Source organism: Mastigoproctus giganteus, chromosome 9 (genome assembly GCF_048544385.1).
Source record: "Mastigoproctus giganteus isolate SK-2022 chromosome 9, ASM4854438v1, whole genome shotgun sequence".
Classification (NCBI taxonomy): Eukaryota; Metazoa; Arthropoda; class Arachnida; order Uropygi; family Thelyphonidae; genus Mastigoproctus; species Mastigoproctus giganteus.
Genome location: NC_143583.1, coordinates 173,649,603 through 173,671,255, shown reverse-complemented (window position 1 = coordinate 173,671,255; position 21,653 = coordinate 173,649,603). Strand labels below are relative to the sequence as shown.

Here is a 21,653-nt window from a genome sequence, read left to right as displayed (position 1 = left end):
CCTTTCAATGAATTTAAGGTATTGTGGGGAGTAATAAATGCTGGCAATCCACCAAATGTTATTTTTAGCAGCCATGCAGAATGTTTTGAGGTGGCTGTTTTAATCAGGAGGTCTCCTGACTGAGTCGTTTCACCATTTTTGGTGATCCAGTGATAGCTTCCAAATATCTTTGGATCAGAAATAGTGATAACTTGCCCACAGGCTGGATGAACAGAGAGTGTATGACCAGAAAGTTTGGCATGTCATGGCACTGTGCTTCTCTTCAAAGACTTTCTTTTAGGTTGGTTAGAGTCATTATCAACAGATGTTTCTGATCTTTAGCTTGAAGACTCTAAAGGTGGAGAGTTACTTAAATCCATGGCTGCTCCTTTTAGCCCTGGAGGATAACTTTCCCTCCAAGTGCCAGCCCACTAAATGGAAGCAGGACTGGTGCCAACCAGTGATCTAGTGATAAGAAGAGCAGTATGTTGCTGGCAGGGTGAGCAGTGATGTTGTGAGCAGAGGAAAAAGTTTTGAGAAGCTAGTGCTTGCCCTAGAAAAATCGCTTGGCACTCAGGGCCTCAAGGTCTCAAAGGTGCTAACTGCAGCAGTAGCTACAGTTAGCATCTTAACACACCATTCAGCCCATATAAACATTCTCTTTTAGACAAAGGGTTCTTAATTTGTTGAAACAAGTTACCACCAAATCCTCCAAACTGGTGAGCTTCCATAAATTTAATGAAAGAAGGGTTGAATAAATATCCGAAAAGAACGAGATGATTCTCCTCCCCTTTTAAGGTTAATACTGAATAAGCCCATAATAATATTAATACCAAAAACTGTGCCTAGATATTGAATTAAACAGTTCATTGAATGTTTTTTTCTCACTGACAATGCGAAGAGATCAAAAAGATTTCTTTAACTGGTTAATTGCCATAAGCCACAGCATCTGAATCTTACTATTTTAAAACATTAGGATGTAACCTAATACTGACATAATCTAAACACTGACAAGGAGAAAATTGAGTATACTGAGTTATCAAAGCCATTAGAAAGAGACTCAGAGAGGACATAAGAAGATTTAACACAATAAAAGTAGAACAAGCATTAAGGGAAAACAAAGGACTTAAATCAGCAGCCATGAGCAATAATACAGAAAGAAAAATGATACTGAAACTGAAGAATAGCGATGGTGTACTTATAAATAGCAGAGAATGCATAATTCAAATAGCAGAAGACTACTATAGAGAATTATACAAGGAGTGAGGGAATGATGCCAGCAGTGGGGAAGATGGATTGCAAATTAGCAACACATATGACATACCCGATATTCTTCCTGATGAGGATGAAAATGAAGAATTAGAAAGCCCCGGGGGAAGATGAAGTTACTGTAGAGTTGTTAAAATTTGGAGGAAGAGACATAACACAAAAACTGGCAAGGCTCTTCACAAAGTGCATTAGAAAAAGGTGTGATGCCTAAGCAATGGAATAATGCAATCATAGTTTTGTTGCATAAGAAAGGAGATAAATCAGAAATTGGAAATTATAGACCAATTAGCTTGATATTCCATATTTATAATTTGTTCACAAGGGTCATTACTAACAGATTAGAAAGAATACTTGATGAGAATCAACCGAAAGAGCAAGCTGGCTTTAGAACAGGATTCTCAACTATGGATCACCTTCATAATATCATAGCTAATGGAGAAAGCAAATGAATATAAAACACCATTATGCATGGCATTTGTGGATTATGAAAAGGCATTTGACTCCATACAGCATAAGGCAATGTTTCGGGCACTGGAAAGACAAGGCATAGATACCCCATATATTATGATTTTGAAGAAAATATATGAGAATGCTACCTCCTTTATTAGACTAGACAAAGACAGTCGCAAATTTAAAATCGAGAAAGGAGTTCGACAAGGAGACACAATATCTCCGAAGCTGTTTATTTATGCTGCCCTTGAGGAAGCTTTCAGAAGATTAGACTGGTCGCAGAAAGGAGTCAATGTGAATGGAGAGTACCTAAACCATTTACAATTTGCAGATGATATTGTGGTCATAAGCCACGATCTCAAAGAATTAGAGGAAAATCTTAATCAGTTATGCAGAGTTAATAAGGATTTTGGACTAAAGACGAATATGGCTAAAACAAAAGTAATGATGAACAAGTATGCCACAGAAAGGAACATAATGATTGAAGGAGCTGTAATTGAAAAGGTGGAGTCATATACTTATCTGGGACAAGTTGTTAGCTGTAATAATGATAAATGGCTGGAAGTCCAAGAGAAGAATAAATTTTGGATAGATAGCACTCAGGAAATATAGTCACATACTGAAGAGCAATATCCCAGTTTGTCTGAAATGTAAAATAATGAACCAATGTATACTCCCCACCAAGACTTACGGAAGTGAAACTTGGGCACTCACCAAAAGAATGGAAGAGAAGCTGAGAACTACACAGCGAAGAATGAAACAAATTATATTGGGAATCAGAATGTTAGATAAGAAGAGAAACACTTGGATTAGGCAGCAAACTGAAGTAAAGGACATTCTTTATCAGAACTAAAATGGTCTTGGGCAGGACACATAGCTCAAAGTCATGATGACAGTTGGACTAAGAAAATAACAGAATGGTACCCAAAAGGAACTAGAAGAAAATCTGGAAGAAAATGGTGTAGATGGATAGATGAAATTCATGAGTTTGTGGGTAGTAAATGGATGACCATTGCACAAAACAGAAGGAACTGGAAAGTTGCTGGAGAGGCCTTCATCCTGCAGAGGATTGAAAATGGCTAATGATGATGACCTAACATTTATGCCATATTTCACTTTATTGTTGTAGCAGAATGACTCTATGGAGTATAACAGGTAGCATATTCTTTGATGTAAAATGAACCTGAATGGTCTGATAGATCCAAATATGATTTTAGTTTCAATTTCTTTTTGGACAGGCTATGGTACAGTGGTGGACAAAAAAGCTGCATCACTTATGAATTTTGCAAATAATGTGTTTTGCGCTGCATTGTGGGTTGTGGAAATGTTCGAAATGCATTTTTTAGATGGGATATATATGTCTGTGAATGAAATCCAATAAAAAGACTCCACCTGATATACCTAATTGCCATAAATATCTTCCCAAAGATAAAATGCATAATTAATGGAAATATGAGAAATCATGCAAATTGCAATCACGACAACCAAACATAGATTTTATTGCATTTACGTGTACAAACTGAAATGACAAGTTAATGTAATAGTATTATGTCCTGTAAATCAGCAAAATAAGTCCTCAATATTTGTTGTTCCTTCTCGAGTTGTAAATTACAGCCTTGCAACAATCTGGCATAGAGTTAATCAACTTAGGGATAAATGGTTGCCCAATTTTGTCATACCACATCCTTAATGCTCTCCTGCAGCTGAATCTTAATTGATTTATTCTGAGCAATTTTAGATGACATTATGTACCAGATATTTTCAATAGGGTTCAAATCTGGACTGTTGCAGGGCCAGTCCAACACTGTAATGCCAGCATTTCTGAGGTATGATTGCACCTTAAGGGAGCAAAATGAGGGAAAACATTGGTACAAGTATGTTTTAAGCCTTGTGAGACAAGAAGACAAAACTCATCATTAAATCTAAATAGCATAAAACTTACCAATTTTGCTATGTGGCAAGGTGCTGAGTCCTTTTGAAAAATGCAGCTTTGGATGTCTGTGTGGTGATCCCTAATAATGGGTTTCAGGCACTCTTCCAAGATAGCAGTGTAGGCTTCTGCATTCACCTTTCCATTAATAAACTTAATTCGCTCCACCTCTTTGCCTGTTATGCATCCCCAGATCATCTGACTGGCAGGGAACTTTACAGTCGGTGTTATGCAGTCACGATGGCATGCCTCCGATTTTCGTCTTCTGACATATCGCTTCCCATCCGAGCCATGCGGGTTGCATTTCGATTCTTCAGAAAAGATAACAGTATCCCATTGCTCTTTTGTCCATGAAACATGCATTTTAACCCAAGCAAGTCTCTACTTCCTCATTTGTTGGGTCAACAAAGGCTTCTTTTTTGGGCCAATAGGCATGCAGACCACATTTCGAAAGCCGTCTTTGGATAGTTTGTGCATCTGTTTCAACACCAGAAGCTATCTCAAAGTCCAGTTTTAGATCAAGAGCACTAGGATGTAATTATGAAGGTATAATTTCAAATTTCCATTTCAAATATCGATCTTGGGATAGTCATTCTCTTACGGCCTGATCCAGGTCTTCTCTTCACATCACAGGTTTCATGCTTTAATTTCAGCACCTGAGATACTGTTCACTGGTGGTAGCCTATTTTAATCAGCAATAGCACATGTAGAAAGCCCTTCCTGGGACAGAGCAACAGATACACTTTTTTTTTCGTGGTGTCAGCTGAACATATGGAGCCATGCTTGCACCTCTGCAAAACAGGATACTAATGAGTGTGTATACCCTTCCAATGCCGTATTTATAGAAATGGCTGATGCAATACCTTGCAATTACTGTCTGAGCAATAGAAGCATTATCTGACACAATTGTTTGCTTTGCAACAAACAATATCTTATACGTTTCACTACAAATGTTACCTTTTTTAAGATGATGCAGTTTTTTTGTCCGCCACTATATATTTGTCACAGTATAGTGATCATGGTATAATTATATCTCTCAAAAAAAAAAAAAAAAAAAAAAAAAAAAATGGCTCCAGGAAACTATTTTTTTATTAATATTATTACAATTAATATGTTATTTGTGTAGGCCTTGGTGTTCTCAATTATAGTGGAGAACGAAAAGGTTCACTGGTGGCATACCAATACTTGATCTTTTCCTAATGAACTACACACTTTAAATTTAAATTCAAATTTTTAATGAAAATTTAAAAAAATTTAAAATGTGTTTTTTACACGTTATTTTCACTAACAATAATAACAACACAAAACTTCTATTAATTCTGCTGAAAAAAAAAATCATGAACTTAAAATATAAATATGAAACTATTAGTCACTTCCATTTTCAAATTTCTAAAACTGTTAAGTTCAAAATGTCAAACTAAAATATGCACACTTATTAATATATATATTGTCAAACAAATAATAATAACAATGACAATAATAAAAGTATCAGAAACCATTTTAACCAGATTTGGCACTGTCAATGATAATGGAGGATTTTCAAAATGATTACACTTAACTGTTTGAAGGAATTTTCATAAAACTAGTGATTTTCCAATAGCTGTCTGAATTTTGGCTTATTTCTATGTTCTAGCTGTTTTGTGCACAACCCCTATTGTGTCTTTAACACAATAGGGGTTGTGCCCTGAATTGTAATAAACATGGTGGTATGGAGGAACCCGACTGGTCCATCAATTTCATTATTTCTGAAATTTTTTATTTTTAATTATGTTGGCAGTATACCAATCTTGACCTTTACCTAATGAACTGCAATACTTATCAAATGGATTTTTTATTTTTGAATGAAAAATTGAAAAATTCTTTACTGTTTTGTTTTTCACACTTGCTATTTTCAACAAAAACAGTATGTAATTCTTCTGAGGAGGAAAAAAAAAAAAAACATTGTAACCACAAAACTATTAGTAATTTCCATTTTACAAGTTTATAAAACTTGTTATTATTATTATTATTATATTTATCTATTTGTTTACAAATAAACAAATGGATAAATATAATAATAATTAAGACAAATAATCATTTTATATAATAATTAAACTTAAAACAAAAAGAATCTAATTTCTGTATCAACAGCAGCAACCACTGGTGTTTGTTTGTTTGCTATTTGGTTTTTAGGAGCATTAGCAACTAAGGCCATATTGCTCCGGAGATATGTGGTGGTCATTCCTTGACCTTTCCGCATCCTCCATATTTGGTGGTCACGGGCTCGAACCCTGGTCTAATCAAGAAGTGTGTGAATTAAATGATACAATAACACAAATAGAAGTGCCTCATCTAATAGGATGTTTCACTTAACAATTCTGTGTAAACACATAATCACTTCCAAAACTACTTAAGTATAACTTTTTGTGTATTTAGGAAGGCAAACAGAGGACGCACCACTAATCTTAAACTCGTGATAAATGCAGAACAGATTTGGGGGTGGGCCTGTTAGACCTTTACACCACTGCTATGTTAACAGGCATATATTAGAATCACAGATGCTCTTGTTATATGGATGGGGTGTTCTAATAGAGATCCCCTCAGGCTCTTCCCAAATTTATGCATCAAGTTTCTCTTAGAGTTGTAGTTAAAATTCTGCCAAAAGTGTATTGTTTTAATTCTGAGAGCAACTCTAAAATATTAGAGATCCTCTGGATATTAAGGAGTTCACCCATGCAAGGCTATGTTGGCAGTTATTGCACTAAGAAACCAAAGGTCAGAAATTTTATAGGTGGATGTACAAAGTAAGCTGAATTTCAGGCCAAAATGAGGATTGAGGGCAACTTTAGGAGCAGGAGCCGATACAGAAAGAGAGAACCAAACCAGTTGCTTTATCATTAAAAACCTTAAAATTTCCATTTTATTTGTTCCAGGGATGCTGAAAAAATGAAATGAAAATTTTGGGGTTTTCAGCTTTTATTTCTGTTTTCAGTCTTGCTCTGTCATATAAGTTTTTTTTTTTTTTTTCTGTTTCCTTAATCACTTTTTAATTGTAAATAAGTATGTATATAATTTTTTCTGATGAGAGTACTCCATAAAGTTGAGGATTAGAAATATCAAATTTTGTAAAACTTTTTGCTGCGCTATTCATTCTTGTCTGTTCTCTCCAGAATATGGGATTATATCAGTGGCAGTGAATAAACTATTTCCATTTTCACATAGTGAGAATGTTTTTTTTCTACATCTTTCACCCTATATCATACAAATAGCACAAGCCATGAATGCTTTTCATACCTTCACAGCAACATCTTCACCTTCATATGTTTTGGCCTTAAAAACTTGAGCCAAACTGGCAGCAGCAACTGGTGTACGATTAAATACAGCAAATATTTCTTCTGGTAGTCGACCAAAGTCCTCTACAAAGAGTTGCTCAAGCTAAAAAAAAAAAAAAAAAAAAAAGTGTAACATAATAATAAAGACAAGTTTTCAGCATTTATATTCAAGAAGTACATACAAGAATGTTTCTTTTTTCATTTTTTATAAATTAAATGTAAAAAATATTACTAGTGCCTAAAAATAAATTATACACATAAACATAGGTGGAAATATGGGGCTATGCCTTTTTGAATTTGTGTCTCACTATATTTTTATGTATAAATGGTGGATAGGAAAATGAAGATAAAAAGAATACTGGAAAAAACTACCATTTTCATCATTATCATTTTGTATTTGGAGTGATTACGGTGAAGTTGGAAAATGGAGCCCCTGATTAAAACAACGTTACATATTTTGCCAATAGAGTACTGTAGAAAAGATGTATTGTTTCAATACCATTTACCAGGTGGTAAATAGTACTGAAGCAATAAATTATTTCATATTGTGCTTTATACGCTGCATAACCATAAAATACATTTTTTTTTCCATTACTTTGCAACTAAAAATAAATTTGTTAAATGTTATTTATCAGGAAAAAAATTATCACAAGAAATGTTGTGATAACTATAGCAGAATCTTGTTAATACAAACTCAGTTTTTAAACAAAATTCTCACTTGGACAAAGCACATATTGTTCCTCCTGTGAAAAGATTGGCTCCTCTATGCAAATATATTCATTTATTACAAAATTCTGTTAATATGCATTGCAAAGTATGTTTTTACTGCAGGAGAAATACATAATCATTTTGTATGGTTAATACAAATGAAAACATGATTACTACTGCATAAAAATAAATTATGCACAGATATAGGTTGAAGTGTGGGGCTATGCTTTTCTTTGTGTAGTAGTAGTACTAGCAATGGCATGTGATGCAAGAAAGCAAGTGTATGAGCTTATGCAGCATCAGACAAAAAAAAAAAAAAAAATCACACCATTCCCCCCAAATGCCTGTCCAGTTCCTCCTTAAATTTATTCAACCTATCAACTTCCACAATGACAGATGGAAGTTTGTTCCAGCAATTAACCACCCGTTGGCTAAAGGCAAATTTACGCACATCTATTCTACATCTGTCTTTTCTTAATTTGAATTTATGCCCCCTTAGGTTCGTAATCTCAACAAGTGGAAGGATCCCATCAGAATTCAGCGTGCTCAACCCATTCAAGGCCTTATATACCTCAATCAGATCACCGCGCAGGTGCCTAGTCTCCAGCCACTGCAATTTGCAAAACTTAAGCCTCTCTTCGTAAGAGGATCCCTTCATTCCCCTCACCAATTTTGTTGCCCTTCTCTGTACATGCTCAAGTAAATCTACATCCTTCCTACAATTAGGCCTCCAGACCTGTACGCAGTACTCAAGGCGTGGCCTGACCATTGCCTTATACAGAGGGATAATCACCTCCTTTTCCCTGCTAGCAAAATTCCTATATATCATTGACAAAACCCCATGACCTGCCCTGGTAGCCTGTCTGCATTGCTCAGAAAACTTCATATCTGACTGCACAATTACTCCCAGGTCTTTTTCATTTTCTACCACCTTAAGTGTAGTACCACACAGTTGGTACGTTTCTCTGGGGTTACTTCTACCCATATGCAGTACTTTGCATTTTTCAAGGTTAAACTTCAGTTGCCACTTCTTAGCCCATCTGCCCAAATTATCTAGATCCTGTTGCAGTAGCACACTGCCATTACTGTCATTAACAACCCTGCTGATCTTTGTATCATCTGCAAACTTCGACATTAAGCCTGATATACCTTCATCAATATCATTGATAAATATACAAAACAACAGTGGACTTAACACCGAACCCTGTGGGACTCCACTAATAACATTAGTCCAAGAAGAGCAGCACCCATTGATTACCACCCTCTGTCTTCTCCCACTTAACCATCCTTTTATCCATTGTAGCAACTTACCCTTAATACCATTCTGCTCCAATTTGTACAATAGTCTTCCATGCACAACAGTGTCAAAAGCTTTCCTGAAATCCAAATATATGATATCAAAATTATTTTTTGCATCCAGTTCCTTTGTAACCACATCATAATATCCTATCAAATTTGTCAGACAAGACTTTCCCTTAAAAAACCCATGCTGTGTCTGAATTATTGCTGCAGCATGTCTAGATGATCCTGCAATGCATCTTTAACCAGTGACTCCATTATTTTACCCGGAACAGAAGTTAAACAAACTGGTCTGTAATTACTCGTGTCACCCTTTGATCCCCCTTTGTGAATTGGGGATACATTTGCACATCTCCAGTCTGTGGAGACCTCCCCTGAATCCAAGGATGCTCTCATAATTATGGCTAAGGGTTTGCTTACTTCCTTTATCGGCTCCTTTAATATAACTGGATAGATCCCATCCACACCACGTGCCTTTCTTATGTTTAATTTCAACAATTCCTCCTCCACTTTGCTCTCAGTTATTACAAAATCATTAAGTATCCTTCTACAATTTGATAACCTTCTGCCATTTTTAAACCTTAATAATTCCTCATGTGTGAATGTAGAGGCAAAATAATCATTCAGTTTGTTTGCTATCTGAGCAGGATCATCAACAGTCGAACCATCGATGTCAAGTGGACCAATCAGATTCATCCCCTTCCTTTTAGAGTTTATATAAGTAAAGAAATCCTTGCTGTTTTTCTTAGCATCTTTTGCCAAGGATTTCTCGTAATCTGCCTTCGCCTGCCTAACCTCCTTTGTCACTTGATTACAGACTAGCTTATATCTGCCATAAGCTTCTGAGTCGCTTGATAATTTATATGTATCCCATGTATTTTTCTTCTCTATTACAAGTCTCATTAGTTCATTAGATAACCATTTAGGCCTAAACCTTGAACAATATTTCTTAATAGGTATGAAACTTTTAGTAGCTTCCACGATTAATTCCTTGAATGCTTCCCACTTAGAATTTACTGTTGGTAACATCGTCAGTTTATCCCACTGTACAGAATTTAAAAACTGTCGGAGACCACTGTACTCACCTTTACGGAAGCAAAAACCATTTCCTTTACCCCTGATGGTAATTAAATCTTTAAGTAAATCCCACCTCAGTACACTGTGATCACTGCCACCTAGTGGTTTCTTTATCTGCAAATTCTTAATACACAAATGATCACTGCTGATAACCAGATCAAGAGTATTACTTTCTCTGGTTGCCTCTTGAACATACTGCTGCAAAAAACAATCATCCAATAAATCCACAAAAGTCTGACTAGTGTGTGAGTGACCAACCCACTAGTTCCAGTCAATATCTGGGAAGTTAAAATCCCCCATTATAAGACAATCCGATCTACTAGCCCACTCTATTTCTCTGTACAATTGTTCATTGTACTCATTCGAGTCATTAGGCATATAACACACTCCTACTCTTATTTTTGCTTTCGCAGTGCTTATGTCACACCAAACTGACTCAACAGTGCACTGTTCATCTATATCAACTGGATGCACTTCTTTTGATTTTATGTTTTTCTTAATTAACAGCATAACACCTCCTCCCTTTCTATCCTGTCTATCCTTTCTGTACACATTGTACTCCCCAAATTCCAGTTCAGCATTCCTTATATCTGTGTGACACCACATCTCTGCTATCCCAACAATATCCACCTTTGATGTCTTGACCAACACTTCAAATTCATCAAATTTATTTACTATACTTCTAGCATTGGTATACATGCAAGCATACATGCTCCTACTCCTATTCTTGGTTACCCTGACACATCCCATATATCCACCTATTTCAGGATGACTGCCAGCCGTCCCTGAAACCCCCAACAACCTACCCTCCAGGTCGCTACTTATTCTAATAGAAGTTGTGCAAGAATCACCTTCACGTCTGCCTACTGTTAAACTATTAGTCCTTGTATCCCCCCAAGCTAGCAGTTTTCCGACCCACCTAACACTGCCTCGATAGCAGCAGCAAATATTCTTGCACCCTTTCTATTTAAGTGTATCCCATCCCTATAGAAGCAGTCTCTCCTGTTAACAAGTACAGTCCAGGTTGAAAAAAATTCTACCCCTTAAGCCTTGCACATTCTTTCCAGGGCCGAATTGATCGACAAGGCTCTCATCCTATACTCCCTTCTATCGTGTCTGGGCAGAATTGCAGACACTTTCAAATTCAACCCTAATTCTCGGCTTTTGTTCAACAGTGACCTGTACTTGTTATCCGCTCTACAACGTCATCAACCTTTGCCCCTGGAAGACATACCCTGGTCCTGTTCCACCTATCCTTTTTACAAAGCATGTTTCCCGTTTCCCTGACAATAGAGTCTCCAACAACTACTAGTTCCTGAGGGACCAGCGCATTCTGCCTTGGGGGTTGCCGCTGTGTTGCGTGATGACCAAGTGCAAGCTCTGGCATTGATGTGGGCAGCTGAGAGCCTGATGGGCCCCTCAATTTAGATCTTTCGAGGGCATCCACCCTGTCCTTCAAACTCTCATATAGGCCTATAACAACGCTGAGTTGTCACCTGATTTCCTTACACTCCTTACAACGCACACACAGACAAAGACATCCCCCCATGGCAATGTCATGTTCCGTTCCAGAGAGTTCGGCAAACATTTAACAAGTTGCACATTTTTTTAGGCTGTGATGCGTTGGAGAATCGTCCCCCTCAGTTCTCCCCCGAGTCACAGCACTCTTTCCACTTTGTGCCCATTGCTTTGCTGCTCTAGTTTGGGGCATGATACTTTAAATTAATAAAATCAATAAATTAAATTAATTAAATGTCAATACTACACTATCTAATAGAAACAGTGAAGCGTAATACTCTATAAATTATACATTAGAGCTACCTAACTACCTCAATTAAAAATTTGAATTCCCTACCACTATATACAAAAACAATGGCAAGATTCGAACGAAATAACGGTTATTAAGTATTACGTATATCTACAAAAACTGTTTATTTAAATTAAAATAAAAATAACCAGCGTAACTATAACTATAAGACTATGGTCTGACTATATTTTTATGTAGTGAGACAGAAACTATTACTGCCCCACCACCAACATGCATGTGACCACCCACTACTGTGATTCCCAAAATATAGCAGTTAATTGTTAGAATTTATTTTTAGGTAAATAAAGCCAGTTTTTGGTAGCTGAGACATAAATACACTCTGAAAAACATCATTAAGGCCAGTTTCAATTTCGAATATCTAGACCATATTCAAAGAGTCTTCTGTTATAATCTATTTTTTGTGCCATTTTTCAAAAGATCTGAGCTGATACCTTTTTTGGAGCTTGTGTCTAATTTATTCAAAGTTTGTTTATACTGAACCTCATCTAGAAACTTTGGTAGCAAAGCATAAATTGAGAGAATTTAGCCTGAAAATTAAACTGAAAATTATACAATAGGTTGACAGAATGGAACGAAGTAAAATGGATATTGCAGAAGAATTCATTCCTTCACCTACTCTGTCTACAATACTAATAAAAAAAAAAAAAAAAAAACATGAAGTGTATGACAGTGGAGCAGTACGGAACATAAGGAGCATGAAATAAATCTGAAGTTGCTGACTAAGATGGACTGAACCATCCTAGTCAGCTGTTTTCACTACTTGGTATGGTGAATATCATATCTGATTATCATAATTCCTAAGTCTGTCTTTTTTTTTTTTTTTTTCCTAGCCACTTTTAAATCCTCTCTCTGAGCTCATAAACAACTCTGGGATTTCTGTTCCTCCAGATTCAAAACCTTACATTTACAAGAAAATTTTAGTTGCTGTTTTCAGACCACATCTGAAATCTGAAACTGACCCAAATCATTGTGAAGAAACTTGGCCTGGTTCTGACCATTAACCACACGTCCTAACTTCAAATTATCATAAAGCTTTGACAGCTTCCCCTGTACTTGCTCATCAAAGGCATTAAGGAAATTCAGAAAGAGGAGGCAACCTTAGTACTGATCCTTTAGGGCAGAGGCACACAAATGTAGTACATGGAGGTCTGCAAGAAGGTGAACTTTGCACTCATTATGTGCTCCATGAATAGTTACCCAGTTGTTATTTGGATTTTAGGAGTATTAGCAACTAAGGCCATATTGCTCCAGGATATGCGGTGGTCATTCCCTGACCTTTCCGCATCCTCCGTATTTGGTGGTGATGGGCTCGAACTCCGGTCTAATCAAGAAACATGTGCTACGCACTGCTGCTCCTTCCCACCTGGCTACGGAGGCGCCTATAGTTACCCAGAAAAAGAGACATAAGCTCACCCATCACACTAATTCTTATAAGTGATTTTGTATTGCATGGACTCCATACAGACAGACAGTAGTGAGCTCCTGTATAGTGAATGGTGGTTCTAGCACTGTGGTGTGATACTGGGAATTTTCCTTCTCCAATCCATTGAAGTTGTTTGAGGGTGCGATCCGGGTCTATCTAGTAGTTGCTTAAAGGTGACATCCAAGATATTACGGATGGATTCCTGCCATGTCGTTGTCATCTGTCCCTGAGGTATCTTTGTGGAGGGAATGACCTCTTCCCCTAAGGAGTTTTCTAGCTGTTACCCTATAAACAATCCCCCATGGGTCTGAGTTATCCACAGTAGAGACAAGGTGCTCCCAGAACAGTTTTTTCCTCTACCTGATCATTGTTGTATAAGAATTCCTTGCCTCCCTGTATTTGTTCCTGAGGTATTATACTTCTGCTGCAGGCCAGAACCTCCTAGCTCTCTGGAAGATATGCCTCTTTTGGTTGACTTCTTCTCTAAGGGTCTGCAGCTCCCGAGACCACCAGGGCACAGCGTCTGGTATGGGATTTTTCCACTTAATGGCGACATTGGCTGCATTAATTATAGTATCAGTGATTTTATGCTGGTGGGAGTCCAAGTCAGAATTTATCAGAGTGTCAGTTTGGAAGGTTATAGCATAATCACATAGTGTGTCTTTGAACAGTGGCCAATCTGCCTTCTGCACTGAGTAACAGTGAATTATCTGACTGGAAGAGGCCTGCTGGGGTGTCCTCATAGCACAAGCATTTACATTGGAAATTAGGATACTAATAGTAAAAATAAGTGCACGTAGATGTGCAGGTATGGTAAACAAGCCTGATGAATTTTAAGTACTAGTTAAATCATCAACATGGATATTGTGTAGGATCTCAGAAACATCCCTTACATCTGAGTAGCACTGAGACATAAAGAATTCAGAATGTGAATATGGTGAATACAATGTGTACAGAAAAAACAGCTGTGACAGGACTGGACGAGGGAGGAAGTTATGCTCTTGGTTAAGAAGTATGTAGAACCTAAGGCAGTGCACTCAGTCGAAATGGATGGCCAATGCAGCATTAAGTCAGTCTGGTGTGACATAATCACTGGAAAAAAGAAAAATGAGAGTAGGAGTGTGTTCATGGCCCAATGACTGTGATGAGTATAATGAACAACTATACAGACAAATAGAATGGGCCACCACTAGGCTTTCTGAATTAGTTGGATAACTGTTTTCTACCAGTACGTTACACAACACAGGAAAGTAATACTGCTGATTTGCATTGATTCTTGGTGCATTAGGAATCTCCAGATAAAGAAACCACTAGGTGGTAGTGATCACAGTGTATTAATGATGGGCCTACTTAAAGTATCTTTCAAATTAAAGTAAAGAGGAGAGATTTTGTTTTTGTAAAGGTGACTACAATGGCTGCAGACTTTTTATATTCTATTTCGTGAAACCCACTGATGATGTTACCAACTACAAATTCTGAATGGGAAGCATTCGGGGAAGTAATCATAGAATCTATTAAGCTTATTATACCAACTAGACTGAATACTATAACATAGTAAAAAAGGAACTGGATACAAAATATAATTTTTACATTGTATACTTAATTTAAAAAAACTTTTGCTGCAGTGGATGAAGGGATGGTTGAACAGAAGAAGACAGAGTAATTATCAATGGGAACTGCTCCTCTTGGACTAATGCTATTAGCAGAGTTCTCTGGGGCTGAGTACTTAGCCCATTGCAGATTTCAATATTATTAATGATATAAATGGAGGTATATCAGGTTTAATGTCAAAGTTTGCAGATGATGAAGTTTAATGTCAAAGTTTGCAGAAGAGCTAAAAAATTAAGCAGAGGCTGAAAAATGGCACTTGAAGTTTAACATTCACGAATGAATTTTAACATTCACCTGAAGTTCAATATTCACAAATGCAAGGTATTGCATACATGCAATACCTTGCATTTGTGAGATATTGCATATATGCAGTACTGCATTTGTAAATGTCAATGTGAGCAGCACTAATCCCAGAAGAATGTAGGAACTGTATGGTACTACACTCAAGATACTGTAGAACAAAAAAAAAAAAAAAAAAAAAAAGACGTGGGGGCATTTGTGCAGTCAGACTTCAGGTTCTCTGAGCAGTGCAGATAGGTTGCTAGGAAAACTTGTGGAGTTCTGTTAATGACATACAGAAATTTTTCCAGAAGGGAAGGAAGTGATTATCTTGTATAAGGTAATGGTTAGGCCACATCTTGAGTACTACATACAAGTCTGGAAGGCTGTGTATCTGTCGGAACAGGTGCAGAGAAGTGTAATTAGATTAGTGAGGAAAACAAAAGGATACTCTTACTAAGAAAGACCAGTTCTGCAAATTTCAGCATCTGGAAACTAGGAAATCTGATTGATGTGTCTAAGGTTTTGAATGAAATGAGGAAGCTAAATGTTGACAGTATCCTTACTCTTGCTCAGACAATACACAATACAGAGACATAAATTTAATGTGAAAAAGGTTGGTTGCATGATAGATGTGTGGAAATCTGTTTCCAGCCAGAGAGTAGCTGATTGTTTGAAATAACTTCTATTTGGTGTTGTAGAAATGGGTAGCTTGAATGAATTTAAGTAAGACTTATTAGGGGGGGGGGGTTACAAATGATGTGGGAAGTGTCTTTTTTTTTTGGTGACGATGTATAAGCTTGCTTGCTTCCTTCCTTGCATCATTTGACACTACTAATACTAATAAACAAAAAAAAAAAATTATTTTAGTTGTTGCCAAAATAGTTTGGATGACACTGCCTTAAGGACTCTACCTGCTATACTGGTAGCCCCAGAGAAAGTCCACTTATGACTATTCTGTCTCCTATCTTATAGCCAGTTCCCTGAGCCAATATAAAATCTTAATACCAATTCATTCCATTTTATATGGAATGGTAACAAAAACTTTACTAAAATCAAGGCAAATTTGTCGAAGTTGTTTTTTTTGCACCCCAATTTATTTTGTGATTTTGTCATAAAGGAACTGGACACAATAAGCATATCATTATAAGCAGATATTAAAAAAAAAAAAAAGAAGAAGAAAGAAAGCCTATGCTAAATTTGAACTCATTTGCACCAGTTATAACTCATATGGAAAATGTGGATGACATAAATAAAAAAAGTATAAAGTTCAGGGGGGGGATACATAAAACACTACACTTTACAATCCAGATATATTAAGAAAGAAACCTGGTGCTCATATCACGATCCTTAAGAATCCACACTAAAAGAGAGAGTGACATTTCTTTTTTTATAAACTGCTCCAGATTAAAGGCTACTTTGTCCTTTAAACTGGGTTTGTGGCCAACAAGATTTAAACTGCATAGATAATGCAGTGGTCTGAATCCTCACAGCAGAACAAAACTTGACTTCGTAACATTGCTCTTGCAACTTGTTACGAAGTTGCAAACAGGTGTCCTCTCTAAAAGATTAATTGGCCATTTTGTTAATAAGATGAGACTGCTGTGACAAAATGCTTCAGAACTAAATGGTCTCTCATTAGATAATAGGTGGTCTCTAGTGACATGCAGACAAAATAGTTGTACAGTTTAAATACTGCTACCTGCAAAAACGTATGAAAAGAGAAGTTAGTCATTATAAATGTTTACACATGTAAAAATTTCAGTAGTTTATGCTGGATATTTATTGAAATGTGCTCCTAGGTATACAGTATATACTCATAATTCTAAAATTCATAAAATTTTACAATCCAGCACCTTTCAGTTCCCAAGGCTGCCGAATTTTAAAAAGTTTACTGTGATAACATAAATTCAAAGCATAAAAGCACATTAAATCAGGAGTCATTATTCATTATTTTTACTTCATTAATTTCTTAAAATTCATCCTCTGTGATAGTATATTAGAATTATCCTTGTCACAAAACTGGAGAAATCTGGGTTTGAATTTTACTGGAACCTGGAAGAATTCTTAAAGGCCTCTACAAACAGAGTTGCAATTGACTGACTTCAAGTGGAGGGAGTAGGATTTTTCCCATGAGTTATTCTGGATTTTACAGTCCACGCAATATGCATGTATACACTTGTAGACATGGCCTTATGTGTAAACCCTGCTGAGAATCCCTGGGCTCAAAATGGTGAATCTTTTGGGAATTGGAACATGGAACATCAGAATGCTGTTTACTGTGGGAAAATTTAAGAATGCAACCCAGAAATGACTTAATGTACAGTGATGGGCTATGCAAAACTAGATAGCCTAGTTCAGGCACATGTGTTTCCGAAGATGCAATCTTGTAGTACTCTCTAAATGATAACATACACCAGCATGAAGTGGGGATCCTAGTCACCAAGGATGTCTCTAAAAGCATCCTCAACTTTGTGCCACATTCTGAGCGAATAATATTACTCCAGCTGAAGGGACAACCTTTAAATATCAACGTAATTCAACTATATGCTCTGATGACTGATAAAGAAGATGTGGAAATTGAACGTTTTTATACAGAGTTGAAAGAAGTAGTCAAACTGACAAAGAAACAAGGCCTAAATATTGTTATGGGAGCTCTGAATGCTAAGGTTGGTAAAGGCAGATCTGGTGAAACTGTAAGAGAATTTGGTCTTGGAGCAAGGAATGAAAGAGGGGATTGGCTGATCAGAGGCGGATTTAACGGCGGGCGCACCGGGCGCGTGCCCTGGGCCCTGACTTCTGAAGGGCCCTCGCAAAACCCCAACAAATTAGTTGAACATATTAGTTCAAAACTTTGATTATTATTATGCTATTATCAATTATATTATACATATATTATATTCAAATTTTATTGGAAATAAAACATTAATAGTACATAATATTTTTTTATTTATTTAAAAAAATTGTTAACATGTATTTTTATTTTCCCTGTCTCTCTCTTTTTTTTAAGGGGGCCCAATATTTTCTTCGGCGCCAGGGGCCTCAACCGAACTTAATCCGCTCCTGTGGCTGATGCAATTTTGCCAAGAGGGAAAATTTGATGATTACTAATACCTGGTTTCAACTCCCCAAGAGAAGGCTCTATACATGGAAGTTGCCCATAGACAGCACACAAATTGTGGTCAGAAACCATGATACAATCAAATTGACCATATCATGGTTAATCAGCATTTCTGGAGCAGTATTAAAAGCACCAGGACATACCCAGTGCAGCTATTGATTCCGACTACAATCCAGTATAACTGAAATCAAGCTCAGATTGAAGGCTATTAAGAGAAAGCAGCTGATGAAGAAAGTTGACTTAGAGAAGTTAAAAAATCCAGAAAAGTATCAGTTAAAGAAGACATGTCTTGATGAAAGAATGTAACATATCCATAGACAGGAGGAGAGGGGAGTAGAAGATCTTTGGAAGAGTTTTAAATCTGTTCTGACTGAAATGAGCTCAGAAGTTCTACGTTATGATAAATGTCTGAAGGTGGAGCATTTAAGAACTGCAATGCACTAAGGCACTAGGAGGTGAATATACTGATTAAGAATAAAATTAAAGGAGCTAAAGAGAGCTGGATCACAGAAATATGCAGAGAAATAAAAGAAATGTAAGGAAAGCATTATGATTTCAATCTTCACAAAAAAGATAAAGGTATTTCAGCAACTAATAGAAGGAAACAACCAACCTCAATCAGAAATGACAAAGGTTAGATTATCGTGGAAGAATCAGAAAAACTGGACCTGTGGACTAAGTAAAGACCTCTTCACTGACAGTGAATGTGAGTTAGATGACAACAATGATAGTGGCATCCATTCTAAGATCCAAGGTGGAGAGGGCAATTAAATCAATGAAGAAGAGAAAAGCCAATGGACCTGATGAAATCACAGTTGAAATAGTCAAACTACTTGACTACAAAAACACCAACATGCTTGTTGAATTATTTAACAGAATTTACAACAAGGGCAACATCCCTCAGGCCTGGCTGACATCAACATTCATCACCCTTCCCAAAAAACTAAACACCATGACTTGTGGAGACTGCAGACTAATCAGCTTGATGAGCCAAGTCCTCAAAATGTTCCTAAAATAATTAAAAATCGGTTTTCAGGAATTGTGAGGAGTAGATGAACGATGCATAGTTTGGATTTAGGGAAGGACTGGGTACAAGGGGTGCTACTTTGTGCCCAGGTCATGATACACATGTGCAGAGAACAACAGATCGATGCCCATCTTTGTTTTATTGATTTCGAGAAGGGCTTTGATGGAGTCCAACACACCTAGCTCACCAAGGTACTTGAGGAGTCCAGCCTTGATGAAAAAGACTTCTGAATAATCAAAAACCTGTACTGGAACCAAATGGCATTTGTTGCAGTTGACGGCAAAAAGCAAGAAAACATCACATTGAACGTGGAGTGAGGCAAGGATGAATACCCCCCCCCCTCCTGTTTAACATTTACTCAGATGTTATCTTCATGAGACTATGTGGATGACACTGTACTTTGTACAACTAATATGCAGGAATCACAGATACTCCTCAATCACGTAGTAATAGTAATGGAGGCATGTGATGCAAGAAAGCAAGCGTATGAGCTTATGTAGCATCAGCAAAAAAAAAAAAAAAAAAACAATTTTACACATCTCTAAAAGTTTGTCCAGTTCCTCCTTGAATTTCACTTTCTTCACATGAGTGAAGAAAGTGAAAGACCATGAGACTAAGCTCATGGTCTTTAATGGAGCAATTCCAACACTTCTCCTCGTGTTAAATAGAAGGCTGAGAGAGAGAGTTGACAAAATCAAATATTTAGGCTGTTGGATCAATCACAAAAATGAACTGGATATGGAAATAAAAGCGAGGATTGAAATGGCCAGACAGTATGTTCTTAAAATTAGATCTGCATTGTGCAATGGGAACCTGGATCTCCATCTTAGAATCTGGATGATGAGATGTTACATTTGGTAAGTTTTGTTGTATGGTACCGAGACATGGACACTGAAAATTAACATCTTCAAAAAACTGGAAGAATTTGAAATGTGGACATATAGAAAAATATTAAAGATACCATGGACAGCAAGAGTGACCAATGAGAATGTCCTGCAGAGAATTGGAAAAACCTGTGAATTGCTGAAGGACATAAAGAAAATAAAAGAAAAACAGCATATCTTGGATGTCTGATGTGGAACAACAAATATGCAATTCCATGGCTAATTATTGAGAAGATAATGGAAGGAAGAAGAATGGGAGAAGATGTATATCATGGCTAGACAACATTAACAACTGGATGGGACTTAACACTGAGCAGCTGTTCAGAGCTACTAGAGACCAACAGGCATTTGCTGTGGTGGTCACTGACCTCTGTTAGGAGATGGCAAATGGAGAAGGAGAAGAAGAAGAAGAAAAAGAAGAAGAATGAAAATCCTAAGTTTAGTTTAGATTACATTAATATACAATAATTACTTGAAAAATAATGTTGGAACTTACCTCACAAGGATCTCTTGTCAGAGCTTTATCTTGCAGTGCTGTCAATGTGGTTATATATTCTTGAGGAAGTAAGTGGTTAATACATGCCAGTCCCTGACCTAATTTTATATATACTCCTCCATTTGCTAAACAACCCTGCAAAAGCATGTCTGCAGCTTTTTGATGGCAAAATTTTATTGCGTTGTCATATTCTTCAGATCCCTGTAAGATAAAAGATATTTACGTGCATGTAACTATGCCAGTTTTTCCTTACCAATAAAAAATATACAGTAAAAAAATGTGGAAGTGCTAAATAAATTTAACACTGGAAGTGAGCATAGAATAGTCAGAGCAAAAATTCTGATTAATAGCAAATGTAGTGTGACAAATTTTTAAATTGAAGAAAAAACTGATTACCATCGAAAAACTGAGCAGTCAAATAAATTATTACAAAAATAAACTTAAAATGGAATTTAATTAAACAAATTTGATGAGAATAACACAGATGGCATCAATCAAATTATAATAAAAAAACATTTTGAAAAAAGCATTTGCAATAGAGGAGATAAAGATTGGAAGGAAGAGAAACTAACATAGGCAAACAATGAATATGATGAAAAGAAAGATTTAAGAGAAAATAACATGGGCAAACAATGAATTTGATGAAAAGTAAGATTTAACCCCTCTGCAAAACAAAATAGAATTTTCAGACATATACAAAACTATTTGAAAAAGAATGGCACTGGAAATAAGATCCTATAACAGTAGGAAACTAGATCCTATAACAGTAACAGCAAGATTACATATTCTCCTGAAAAATGGAAAAACTTCAGGTGATATATGGAATCTTGATTGAAATTCTGAAACTGGAAGGAAATGTGGTTGACTCATTAAAAAGAATGTCTGAAGTACAGAAAAATAACCAAAACATAGAATAATGCTATTCTAGTAATCATTAAGAAAGGGAACAAACAAGAAATAG

The 21,653-nt window shown here is 36.5% G+C and overlaps 1 protein-coding gene across 5 annotated transcripts in view; it reads right to left on the bottom strand.

Moving 5' to 3' along the window:
• The window catches only part of Adck5 (aarF domain containing kinase 5), a 322,035-nt gene that overhangs the window by 226,933 nt on the left and 73,449 nt on the right, over positions 1-21,653 (bottom strand). For all 5 annotated transcript variants that reach the window (XR_016547387.1, XM_090381279.1, XM_090381281.1 and 2 more), the window contains 2 exons: positions 20,693-20,893; positions 6,902-7,042 (listed from right to left, as the gene is read on the bottom strand). Coding sequence is in view for 4 of the 5 variants with exons in the window: in XM_090381279.1 (XP_090237405.1) it covers positions 6,902-7,042; positions 20,693-20,893 (342 nt within the window). In the remaining variant the exon portion in view is untranslated. The remainder of the gene's footprint in view (positions 1-6,901; positions 7,043-20,692; positions 20,894-21,653) is intronic.